Genomic DNA, 13,863 nt, shown 5'->3' with positions numbered 1-13,863 from the left:
ATTAAATTATCTGTTAAATATTCGACTTTTATGTTATAAAATACCAATAGTGAATTTTTTTTCAACATTATTATTTTGGAAGGAGAGAAGAATAATTGTACAAAATAATTTTTAATTGGTATTAATTATTTTTATTAGTAAATTTCAGTCATTTTGCATTTTTATATAATTTACAGAAAGGCCAAAGGCGCCTCTGTCTCTCCTTAAAAGCTGTTACTAACAAAATGTTCAGGTAAAAATATTATATTTCAAAATAATTATTAGTTTGTTGTATACTTGTATAAATAAATCATTAAAAAAAAAAAAAAAGAATTGATAAATGTAATACCTAATCTTGTAAAACTTATAAACATAATATACTAATTATATTTAACGCTTGTAAAAACAAGTGAGATAATAGATTAATGTTGTACCTACATTAATTAATAACTTGTTTACGTTAATCGTGGTATATTATTATTATTATAGTTATTATATATATATAATATGAGATGTGAGTATTTATTTTGGCTGTACTAGTAACATTTAGTTTTGTTTTTGTTTGACCGACTTTAATTGGTGCAAATACAATATGTATATCGAAACTACTAATAATTTTGGCGTTTGGTTTTGTGTTATGAATAATTCCGTTGAGTATTAAAAAATATGTTTTGCAAATTAAAAAGTAGCAATCCGAATCTGTTTGTAATTCCAATTTATATTCTAAAAAAAACTTGCTATCTATTCGTATATAAATGAACCATTGTGGCTTTTTACAAAAAGTTTAGGCAGTTTTTTACATTTCGAGTCGCGCTAACGAGTGCCAACCACTCTAATAATATTTAGGAGTCGAGTGTGTATTTTACTAGGTACTTCACAGTTAAAATTTAGGCAAATTAAATTATAGCATTATTGATTGAAAAAGTTAATATCGTTGTGCATATACGAACGAGTTGTTTACAATTTGTCCGTTTGAGTGGTGTTCGGCGGGGAACACTATAATTTATAGGGGTACGGGTGAGAGTCGTTTTAGAATTTTTTTTATGAAATATGGTTTGTGGGAACGTTTGATTTGTATGCACGCAGGCTACACTATTATACGAATCAAACGTTGACCGCACCATGTGCAAAAATAATTTGTATTCACGCAAGTGTTTCTCTTTTAAGTTTTAAAATATTTTTCGCTGAATAAAAAATAAAAATGAATTTTTTAAAGTGTCTGCTTATTAACTTGTATGCCGTATGTATGTACCTGTATAATTATTTTAATATTTCCAAACTTATAATGGATTTTAAAATCACATAATTTGTTTATAATGGGTATTATTTAAAATCAAACTTGTTCAAGCTGATGTTTATGATTGTATTTCGAAGGTATACCATTATGCGAAAACAATTTAAATGTAGGGTATGGCATAAAATATGATTTATATAGCTTGTAAAATATTTATGCTAACTACTGAATAAAACAAAACAAAACATTTCTACTGAATAGTATTATTCAAAGTATTTCCGGACAAGATGATGTTTTATGCTGAGCTTAATTATTTTTGATAATCTTTAGTGTTCGTGAATCAAAAGAATAACTGTGAATAGCTTAATGATATCGTGTTTGTATAGTGACAACATTTTCCGTTGCGGACATCATTTTAAATTTAAACCCCCCCATTAGAGTGATAAATATACAACTTGAAACCATTTAGGATGCCAACTGTTCTATGATTTACGTTGTTCTATTATTTTATTATCATGTGGTACAATCTGTTTCCATGTAATATATTTGGTCCGGAGTGTGATATGTTGTACCTAAAATATTTACCCAATCCTCTGTCACTATTCAGTTTAATACTCGCAATACTCGCCTAAATTCTGATAAATTTTGTTGTTGGTTTTTACTCAAGTGTGTTATATCCTAATAGAAACAATATAAGTATCAGTGTACCGATAAAAACAACGTAGTATATAGACAACGAGTAATTTTTAAGTAAAAATAATGTTTTATTAAAGCTTTCGTCTTTTTCAAGAATTTGTCAGGTACTGGAGAATTTTTATTGTTCTAGGTAGGTATTAATTGCGTACGAATATTTAAAAACCATAGGCATACGTAAAGATATTTTTATTTTATAAATACTCCAATTTAAATTGTCTCAGAATTCATAAATTAAAAGTATACGACTAAAATATTTATAGGAAATAAAATTCTGTTGAATTTTAGATAAGGTACCTGATAAAATGGTTAGTTGAAGTTAAAATCCATTTAGAATTTGGATCGTTTGTTTAAGAAACTTTAAGAAATATAACTGACGTCGTTTATAATTTTATAATTGTATTATTAAAGTAAGATAAAGTTTCTTGTATTTTTGTTGATTTTTATTATTGTTTTTCTTTTTTATGATTTAACGGAAAATTAATTTTAAAGTTTCGTTAACAGTTAAAATAAAAATAATTATAGTTATAATATTATAGTCTTTTGTAATTAATAAAAGGATTTTGTTGTATATTTCATTTTTTATCATTTATCCTGTTCAATTTCCCCCTCGATATAAATCATTTTTTCCATCTTAAAATAAATTAAATAAATCAAGTTTTCACATATTTAAAGCTTTTTCTTATTTCTCTACATATTTTTTGAATATGTAATTCATTTTTCATCTTGAGTATAATATTCATTTCAAAGTTGCTTAAGTTTCTTATTAAAATGAGATAATAGATTGACATTTTTATAATTTGATTAAGTTACGATAATATTCATGATATTATTTGGCGAAGGGTGAAAAATGTAATCAATGCTTTTATAAGTCACGTATATAGTATATAATATACCATTATGATCATACGGTTAATACGTCACTACAAAATGTAATATTTTACTATAAATTTGAATGATTTTTGGGTACTTATAATAATTTCAGATTTTTTATGTGCATCTATATACGATGTGTATCTTGACTTAGAAATAAACAACCAAATTTTTTTTATATTTTAATAAATGTAATAAACTATTTATACGTTTTCAGTATAAGTAATAATTATTGGTTGTTGTTAATTATAATTTATAACTTTAGAAGGAGCTTGTAAATATAGTTAGATTTGCGCGATGAGTTCAAATGATTTGATCATTAATTATGGAGCAACCGTTTTCTGTTTAGCATGATTCTTATTTTATGTTAATGCGGGACCAGGTAAGACGTTTGTCGAATGTCATTCATAATATTATATATGTAGTCTTTTGCGAATTGGGTATTTGTATATTATTAAAGTGGACAATTTCCATTTCTTAATGAAAATCTTATGTGTATAGATTTGGATTAGTTGGATTCGGTAACTTTGAAGTACCATTTTGTTTACAAATCGTCCAGGTTCCCTATTTAAATGTGACTGTAGTTTTTCAGTAATGATTACTGGGCCCTTACGGAAGAATATAACGGCCTTATCGTCTTTGTAGTTTGCAACGAACGTGTTATTAATTGTTGGTCCTTGGATGAACAGCATCTTGTATTGGAGTTTCGTAGAAAAGCTCTGATTCAACGCGAAATGTAAAAGTGCGTTCAGTAAGATAAAATTAAATTGTTAAAAAATTCTAAGGAAGCAGGAAGTTTTATTTTTAAAAGGAGATATTGGTGACATGCGTGGTTGAAAGCTTTCGAAATGTCTAGAAAGGCAGCTGTGTAATATTTTTTCCAATCGAGAGCTGTCGATATTTTTATTTGAGCGTATACATGTATTTGGTGTAGGTTTAGTTGAAACAATAAGGGTTGAGTTTTTAATTTGATAACCAAATTGCGTATCTTGTATAAAATTTGGACTTTTTAAATAATATGATGGATTCGTTTTAGCAGGATGTTTTATCTAAGATTGTTTAGATCAGATAATATAAGCGTAAAATTATTAATCATGGATGAGTTAATTGTATGTGACCTCTGAAGATTAAATACATTTTAATGCTTTAAAATTGAAATTGAAATAACCAAAATTTTAGATAAATTAAAATAAATACATTTAAAAAGAATTTCACTTCGAGTAGTTAATTTCGAGATTGTCACGTTCAATAGTCTTAAAAAAATGTCCAACATAGTAAAATAAATTGCCGGTGGTTTGAATCGTGGGTATTATGTAGTTCGAGTTCCATTGTAAAAACGAATAAAGCGTAATTGTCAGTAATCTTGAATACACCTTTATACCTTATAGCACTTATATCCCATGCTCCTAAATTATTGAATGCGGTTACAACGATAACATAGAGTGTAAATTAATTGTGTTTTTATTTCCAGAGCCCTGACCGAAACGGATTTGGAGTTCATGGGCGTGAGGCTCATGCCTGGTTATAAAGACCCCTATTATAAACGGTAAATTAGTTTTATTATTTTGCTTTGAAGAACGTTTTATATTTAATTATGTTTTAATTGTTGTCTTTTATAGGCCAATAACTAAAGGAGAGATTGGATGCTTCATGAGCCATTACAGAATTTGGGCAAAGGTAATATTGCTCTTTTAAATATTAAGTTAAATTAAATTAAATTATTATTGAGCGTGTCCCGTTTATACTACGACAGACATAATATAGTGTGTCTCAGAAGTCCCGTATCAAAATATTATCAAACATTTCTATTAGGCAAATAAGTTTATTAAATTTCCAAGATAGCCATTTTTTTGATCATATTTTTTAAAATAATTCAGAAAAAAAAATTTAAATTTAATGAAAATTTTAAGTTAATTATTTTTAATAGGCTAATTATTATTTTTAATTTTAGCCGAAAAATCAGAGTTATTGTAATAATTAACATGCCCAATCGAATTTTGCATGCCGTATGTATATGTAACATAACTTGTATTATTCTTAGAAATTCAAAATAATAATTAGCTCTAACTTGAACAATTTTCATTAAATTTTAATATTTTTTTTTTTTTGAACTGTTTTAAAAAATACGATCAATAAAATGGCTGTCTTGGAAATTTAAAAAACATATTTGTCTAAAAATTTTTTTTAATAATTTTTGAATTTTTAAAAAACAAAACGAATATTGTGCTATTTGATCAGAATTTCCATACTTATGACTGTAAAGAAAATTGCATTTAAATATATTGATTTTCCACGGAGATACTAAGGATGATACGAGACTTCTGGGACATACTGTATAGCAATAATATTTTTATTAATCATTGTGTAATATATTATATGTTACCTAGTGAATTAGTTCGCTCTCGAGGTGCAAAATAAATTATCAATATAATATGTGTATTGTACAGATACGAGAGTGTGGTACAAAAATTATCGAACAGTATAAACATTCTCAACTATAAATAAGGTTTGTTATAACTTATAAGCGATCATTGTTTCAGTGAGGTGGTATTGTTTCGTACATTTATCGTAATATTGATCTACCCTCGCGTTTCGAATTGATATTATTATGATGCCGTCTTGAGAATTGCGCCAAGAAAAACTTATCCTTTAAATTCCTTCTTCTATTGCTGTGTGGAAATTCATTATTATTATAGTGTTTTTTATGGAGTCTCGAATCCACTCGTGGTAAAATAAATATTAGTAACGGCACACGACGTGTGTCTTTGGTTCGTTGGCGATAACGATGATATTGTCGCCGCGGAGACTATAAACAGGGCATGGCGGTCGTAAGTTTCTTTTCGATTTTTTCAATTGTCGTAAATCCATTATCCCAATGATATTGTACCGTCGAAAACCAATGTCACGCAGAAGATGAACGAGGAAGACGCCTGTTCGCTGATGGATGCGTGTGCAGGTTGAGGACTCGGGGGTGTTAAGTAATGAAGTTGAGAAATGTCTTAAATGAAATTCGTAGGGTGGTATTTATATGTATAATACTTATCGTAGTTTATAATATTACTGTAATAGTATACGTACTGGGTAATAATTTTTCAGAATATTTTTCTGAGCAGTTCTATGCTTCTTGTATACAAAATTAGGTATATTTTGAATTAATTTTCGATAAGCTATAATGGTGTATAAAGTTTTGATAAGTGGAGTAGTTGACCAACACTTTTGTGAGGTCCTCTCTGTGGCATTCCACTACCCTTATCAAAACTTTTAAATATTTATAACTAATTAACCACTTGTTTTAAATTAAATTTTTCTATATACAAATCTCAGAAAAATATTATTCTAGATGGAGAATATTGAATTAAAAACATATCTCAACTGTCTTTCAAAAAAATAAAATACTTAAAAATTGTAAAGAATTTGTTTTGTAATAAATTCAAATTACGTTAAAAAACATTTTTACAAACGTTTATATTTTTCAAGACAATAAGTTTTACTGTTTATAATATCACATTATATATTGTTATTGAATAATATTTATAGCACCTACCTAATTGTATTTTTACGAGAAAAAATAATTAAAAAACAGTATAGTATTTGATTCTATAGAACTCAAAAATAGTTGAGAAAGAGATTCAAATTGTCACTAAACAACTTATTGTGAAAGATCAGTGAGCACACACTATTGAAAATCTATCACTGTGCATACTATTCTAATAAGCATTTATATTACTGAATATTATTATTTATTTTTTATAGTTTAAAGGTATAATATATATGCAGTTCCGTTCCCAGGGCCGGCCGAGGGAGACCCACGCTTTCATACTTACAATAAAAAATAAAAAATGTTATAGAAATATGGGTACATTATTTATAATACTTGATAAAAAAATTATTATTTGGATTTTATTTATATCAAATAATATAATATTATGTTTAAAATGTATATCAAGTGCAGTGTTTGTACTTTTTGAATTATTATTATTAACAATAATAACATATCAACTGTAGAAACCACGAATTAAGATATAACAAATTATACATATATCTTGATTCGTGGTAAAAGCCCATAAATATGACACACGGTCGATTCTCTAATATATAATTATCATGCTCCACCATTGTCGGGCACCTTTCATGTGACATGCTTGAGTGGCTTGATGTTGACTGTAAGTTGGAACAGTATGTTTTTTGTTAAATTGATTAAATTTAGGGAGGTTAAACCATTGATATTCAATGACATCCGTATCTTTATTACACAAACATCACGGAGTGAGAAACTATGGGGTTCACTCGCACAGAAGCATCTGAGCGATAAAGAACCTAACATTTAAATAAGAGAAAAAATTGTGTTTTTATGATGTCGAGGTAAACAATAGGTATCAGTTGTGTAGGCTTACAGATTTTTATATAAAATTCCGTATTCATAAATTTAATATCAATGGGTTAAACCTAACGTTTTAACCTAACCATTAGCGCATCATCCCCTAATTGTGCTATTTTTAAATACACTGATCACACTATAGGCACCAATGATCCCTATTTTCATGTACTGCAGTCCCCTATAACCAAAGAGTGGGTGGTGTTAGGGGTTAAAAAACTTATAAGAACGTTTAATAAAATTGTTTGATTTTCGAATTGATTATTTTAATGATGTATTGTTTAACTAAACATTTTGTCACCTACTTAAGTCTATTATACATTACATTGTACAATTTTATTATTACTTATAATTTTAGCCCAAGAATAACTTAAATACAATAAAAAAGTTTTATAGGTCGGTACATTATTTTAATTATAAGCTTATTGCATTTTTAACAACAATGAATTAAATAAAAAGCGTTTTCAGTGGTTTAATTTAAAATTAAAAAGTTGAATTAGAGAAGGTTTTAAGAAGGAAAATTCCCCTGTGGGTTGGAAATTTGGCGCCACTGATATGTACGCATTTGCGGATTCTTTGTCTTTGCTCCGGATGCCACAAGTCCTTAGGAAAGCCTTGGGTAGCTACATGTCTAGCTATATGTTTATTAACAATTATATTTAAAAACAATAAGATTAATAATAATACAATTAGTTTAATGGACTTTTTCCTATACTATAGTCTATAGGTACTTAAGATGTTGTCCCGCAATATGTCGAATTAATTTGTAAAGTGTTGTTTTATGTTTATGAAGAGAAGGGATTTTACAATATACATATATATACAGGGTTGCTTGCATAGCACACTCGCACCTCATTTTATTCTTTAATAATGCATTTATACAAATTCTGACTTGTAATTTTTTAGTGCCTAAACTTAAAGACCATATTTTCAAAAATGTACTTAGATTTTAATACGATTACAGTGGTGATACAAACTTTTTTTTAAAATGAAAACCTCAATATTGTATTGTTAATTGTCATTTAGATGATTTTTATAATAATTAACTACTATAATTTTCAATTAATCAGAGTTCCCATATTTACTTTCCTTGAATTATTATCATTTGTATTTTGTAGGTAAAAAAACTACCTGATTGTTTGAATTTGAATTGATGTAAATCAAAATTTTTAAAAAAACCAACTACCTACTCAACAATTTACAATAAAAAAAAAAGAGATTCATATTTGAAAAAAAGAAGTTCGTATCAATACGGGACAATAGAAAAAAAGATATTTTTGTTAATATATGGGCATTAACCTTCAAAATTCTAAAAATCAAAATTTAAAAAAATATTTGTTTATTATGAAAAACATAATGTTTAGCATGCTTGGGGAATCACTCTGTATATATCATATATATTATATAGTACTGTAAAAGGTGAAGCCTATTTTTTCAATTATTATACATTTATACGGTATGCAGTAGTCATTACTCATTACTATATTTTAGTTTATGAATGACACGGCTGTTTGCCTTTTTAAGCGGCCAGGTAACTGATCGGAAAGTATTGTTTTGAGCATATAAGTTATCAAATGATAAGTTAAAAAAAAATCAATTGATCTTCCTATTTCTGATGAAATGATAAAACCAACAATAATACTGTAAGCGTCTTATAAATCGAGAATTCGTTGTGTTCAAACTACAAATAAATCTGAGAACAGTATTCGTGATGTCCAACGGACAAGTGTGCATTCACATGGAATAGGAAAGTTAGGTAGGTACACAATTATAGGATAATACAATAACAGCCTCTCGATGGTGTTGTCCGGACGTCTATCGAAAGCGGTGTGTCTATAATACTCTATAGAATATAGTATACAGAAGGAAACTAGAATAGAATTTAAGCGTGTGTTTGTGTGTGTGTGTGTGTGTGTGTGTAATATAAAGACTAGGATATATTACGGTGTGTTGTATACGCACTTTTCAGTTCAGGTCACCTAGGTTTGTATGTTTTCCAATTCTCTCGATTGAAAAACCAAAGCGTTTTTATCGACGGTAGGGTGCGTATACTATAGTATAAGTATGGTTACATAATTATTTGATGTAATAATAATTGCAATACGACGTTTCGATGTTTTCGTTATTAACCCCTATCGCATATTATTTTGAATTTTCTGGTCGTTATTAGATTTCCAAAATAGTTGTATCTCATTTTATCACACAATAGTAAAATAGTTTTCAGTTATAGCGGTTGTTTTATGATTTAAAATACGCACTCGCGCGTACCAATCAATTGGAATGTAATATCATATTGTACGTTTATATAGTAGTCATAATATATCGGAAAACTTCTATTTATGAACTTTCGCTATCTATGAGCGCACGTGTAATGATAAGAATATTTTGAAGCTGGTTCACTTTAAATATCAAATTAACAATTCTCTAATTTACAAATAATACAATTTTATATAATTTGTTTTTGGTTCTTGCATTGTTACCTTTATAAATTTGTCTGATTCCTTTAATCATAGGGAGTTATAATATAAAATTGTATTATAAGGAATAAATTATTATTATTATTTTTTTTTTTACTACCTACCTATAAATACTTTTTTAAGCGAAAATATACTCCAAAAGTATCTTTCTAGTCTTATCCGTTGGTTTATTTCTATTTTTGTTTTTAAACTTATTTACTTGTTATTTAATTACAGCGGAGAATATAATTGAAATGTTGTGTGATTAGTCATTAGTTGTACTTGTTGTCGTTCAACCGTGTTAAATAAGAAATAATTAGAAATGTATGATTAAATTGTTTTTCAAAGAATAATTTTTACTTTCTTTTTTTTATTAAATATTTAATTGTATAGTAGAATAAATAGTTAAATGTTTATAAAATTATCTGCCTTTGTGGTAGTATTATTTACTGAATTTGTTCTCATTTATAATTTATAAATAATTTTGGATTTTATAGTTTGTAACATCATATTATTTATACGACTATGTACATACGAACAATGAGCATACAACTGTATATAACGAATAAATAATCTAAAATGTTATATAGAACTCATATAGCGACAAAAAACTTTCTTGTTTATGGATTTCGTATGGATGTGTAACTGAACTATAAAACATAACTGAATGCTCGGCCGTATAAAACGTAGAAGTGTATGAAACGGCTACAATATATCTGCTGTTTGTCAGATAAATCAAAATTGGTTATTGATTATAATAACATTGCACTAACATAATATGTTACTTCAATATAGTATTGTACCATATTAACATTTATACAAAATGTGTATACTTTCTTGTTCTAAATCATTCTATGTTAAACCACTGTAGTTCACGTAACTATACGAAGGTTAAAGTTTATAGTCATTTATAAGGTTGTATACTATAGGTACGTGTATATAGTTCCAAAACTAAGAGTTACACAATTCACGAACTTAACAGTATTTATCGGAGTCCAGTTTGTATAAAACAAAGGAAATAGCGCGTTCCGTGAATTTGTAAGTTATAGATAATATTATTATGTACCTATATTTACTTTAGTTTTAGAGTAAAATGGTGTTTTTAACAACAGAGATCAATAGAAGTTTTGCGGTTTACTTGTATGTTTTTTTAACCGCTTATTCTTTAAGCAGGTATAGTGGGTAGTTGTGTTGTTTTAAAGTTACATACATTTTTTTTTCATAGTTATTATTTATTTTGTTTGATGTTTTGTTAATTGTATAGTACCTATACTGTTTTCAAGGATTTTAATCATGTGGTTTATGGTCATTATTTTAAGTTTATACCACTATATGAGGGCGGATTCTTATTTTAACGAGTAGACGTACCTATGTTGAGTCTAGACTTGGATTCAGGTTGATTTAGGATTTTCTTTTCTTTTTTCAGTTCAATTATATTTTTATTCATCATATGATTTATGACTGTATTATTATATTTATTTTATAGGAGATGATACAATTTCGATATTTGATATCGTCTAGATAACCCATGCGCGTTATGCAATAGAAATTAAGTTTATGATCAAGATGTATACAATTAATATTAGTATTCGATAACTGTTAGCACGCGTGTCCACGTATCAATAGTGTATTTGACAATTAACCTTATAGTTATAACATTACTGATTATGACATCACTTTCATTGTTATACGGATATAGAGTGACCTCGATAATGCATATATATAGGGAATTTCGGTGTATGTAAATTTAAAGTGAGTCGGTGTACTTGCTCACAAACGATCATACTACAGTAAGTACAGTCAGTGATACAGTCCAGTTGTATGGTTACATTTATATTACAGTATTTACATAATCACAAAGTCGTTTACCTTATTTACTTTAATATCTGAATCATACATTTGCTCAAGCTTCATCATTATTCAATAAAAAGAATACAAATTATAATGATACAATTATATAGTATTAAATAGATAATTTATCAAATATTGATGAGTAAATAAACGATATAACATTAATATAAAATTATATAAACTGTAAAACAAATATAGTAAGCCAGTAAGGAAAATACTGAGTGCTAATATTAAGAAGAAATCAATAATCGTGATTCAGTTATAATGACAAAAACATAATCAATTGTAACACAATAATCTTTTAACAAAACAAGAAATATTTTGAAAAGGCTTTGCAAGCGATGTTTGAACTGAGCTCTGTTCGAAATCTTTGTTTGAATGAACTAATTTATATACTTACTTTAATGTGTGTAATGATGGCGCACGTGTACTTACTCCTACGTAAACGATGCGAGACGATTGGGCAAGATTTAGTTGTATCCTATCCATATGTTTAGTCATAATGTGTTTGATGTAAGAATTGTGCCGGTCTTAAGTTATACGCGATGTATTGGTGTTTTTTTAATTATTAACGTTCCTTTTTCACATTTAAAAAACAGAAGTTTCTATTTGATATGACACTTCCTAAGTAGGTAGTACAACAATAACTCAACAATTTGAAATTATGGTCTTTGAGAGTGTTGGTTTTCGAAAATTCCATTTCATCGCTTAATGTACACTTATAGAGTCTACATTAGTAGGAAACATATCACGTCTTATATCAGAATACCATCTGGTATTCATAAATTGCAGTAATCGTTAGTGGGTACATAATATTATGTTGTTTGAAGTATACTTGTATACACTTTTACAATATATAATATAGCGAAGTATGACTCATCATATGGTATTGGTTATACAACAGGTGATAGTCATTAACAGGAAAATTATTTTAAATTTTTAATCAAAAAAAGTATTAATAAACATCGACTTTTAATTTATTCAAAATTTTTAATAGATTATTATTATTTCTGTAATTCGATTTTTAATGAAATAATAATTCAGTTTGTTTGTATTGTTAAATAGTGTATGTAATAATTCTGTATTAGTCTTTACACGAATTAAATTGTTTTGCTCTACCCATCATTTGTGTTTTCATATGCTATTCATCTTTCATAAAAATAAACAAGTCCGGATTTGTATATTTTAACATATTTTTCCTGAGTTACATACTGTTCGACGAGGATAAAACTGTAGACAAGTGTTGTAACACAGTATTCATAAAAAAAAGTTTATTCTGCATACAAAGCTTATTTTACCATAATATGGAGTATATATTTTATAAAAATGTTTAAGAAAATCCTATTTCATCCTTTTATTCTCATTTTTCTTTTAGGGGTAGTAATAAAACGAATATTGAGTATTAAAAAAAATGACTGTAATTTTTCTTCTAATTTATTGTGTATTATTTACAAAATGTTGATAATGGCATTAATTTTTGAGTTTTGATATTGGATTTTAATATTTAATGTTTATTTATAATATAGTTTAAAATATAATATTTTCCTATGTTAATGTAAAAACATATATTTTTAGTATTTTATATGCTTAGTTACATAATGTGTATTAAATTGTATTTATCAATGGTTTTCATCTATAATAATTAAGAGAAAAATAATTTTGCGTACTTTAAATTAAGGGTTAGGTACTTAGGTAGGTACATATATTTGTGTAAATTAAAAAAATAAACTTTATACACTAAGGGTTTTTTTTTAGAGTGTACTTAATTAGATAATTGTTTAGGTATTTTTATGTAAGTGTGGATTTTTTTAATTTTGATTAATTATATGTCGGTTTTAATCGAATAATTGTACTCTGTTCCGCTGATGTTTTACTTGCGTAAAAATTTTTAACGAACGATGAAAAGGTCATTTTTGTTGTAACATTGTAAATTGTGATAAAAAAATTGTTTCTTTTTATCTTTGGATGTTTCAAAGCATTAAAAAAAATATTATTTTTTAAAATCTTAATATGATTATAATATGTAACAGTATACCTACCTACTTAATCGAATAATTTAATCTTGTTTGGTTTTAGTGGGATTGAGTTGGGTGAATTTGTTTCATAGAATATCGATCGATCATTACAAATTAAAACTTTTCTTTGGGTATATTCTTGTCACAAAATATATTGATATATCTATATAAATATTTATCATAATAAAATAATTATTTATATTTCTTACGATATTATATTTTTAAGATTTAAAAAATATATATTATTTTTAATATTAAAAAAAGCAGGCCACGAAAGGCCTCTGCAGGTCTCTACGTCTATAATTCCGGTGGATTCCATATTATAGCTGTATAACCTATTGGTATTAGTTCATATTAGATATTATTCATAATGAATTATATTCATCG

General features: G+C 26.9%; 1 protein-coding gene across 1 annotated transcript in view; it reads left to right on the top strand.

Moving 5' to 3' along the window:
• Window positions 1-13,863, top strand: part of LOC100167230 (glycosyltransferase 25 family member) — a 121,715-nt gene that overhangs the window by 94,931 nt on the left and 12,921 nt on the right. The window contains exons 6-7 of the mRNA XM_029486844.1: window positions 4,251-4,325; window positions 4,399-4,456. Of these exons, the coding sequence (XP_029342704.1) occupies window positions 4,251-4,325; window positions 4,399-4,456 (133 nt within the window). The remainder of the gene's footprint in view (window positions 1-4,250; window positions 4,326-4,398; window positions 4,457-13,863) is intronic.

Source organism: Acyrthosiphon pisum, chromosome A1, assembly GCF_005508785.2.
Source record: "Acyrthosiphon pisum isolate AL4f chromosome A1, pea_aphid_22Mar2018_4r6ur, whole genome shotgun sequence".
NCBI classification, from domain to species: domain Eukaryota; kingdom Metazoa; phylum Arthropoda; class Insecta; order Hemiptera; family Aphididae; genus Acyrthosiphon; species Acyrthosiphon pisum.
This window is presented reverse-complemented; position numbering and strand designations above follow the sequence as displayed.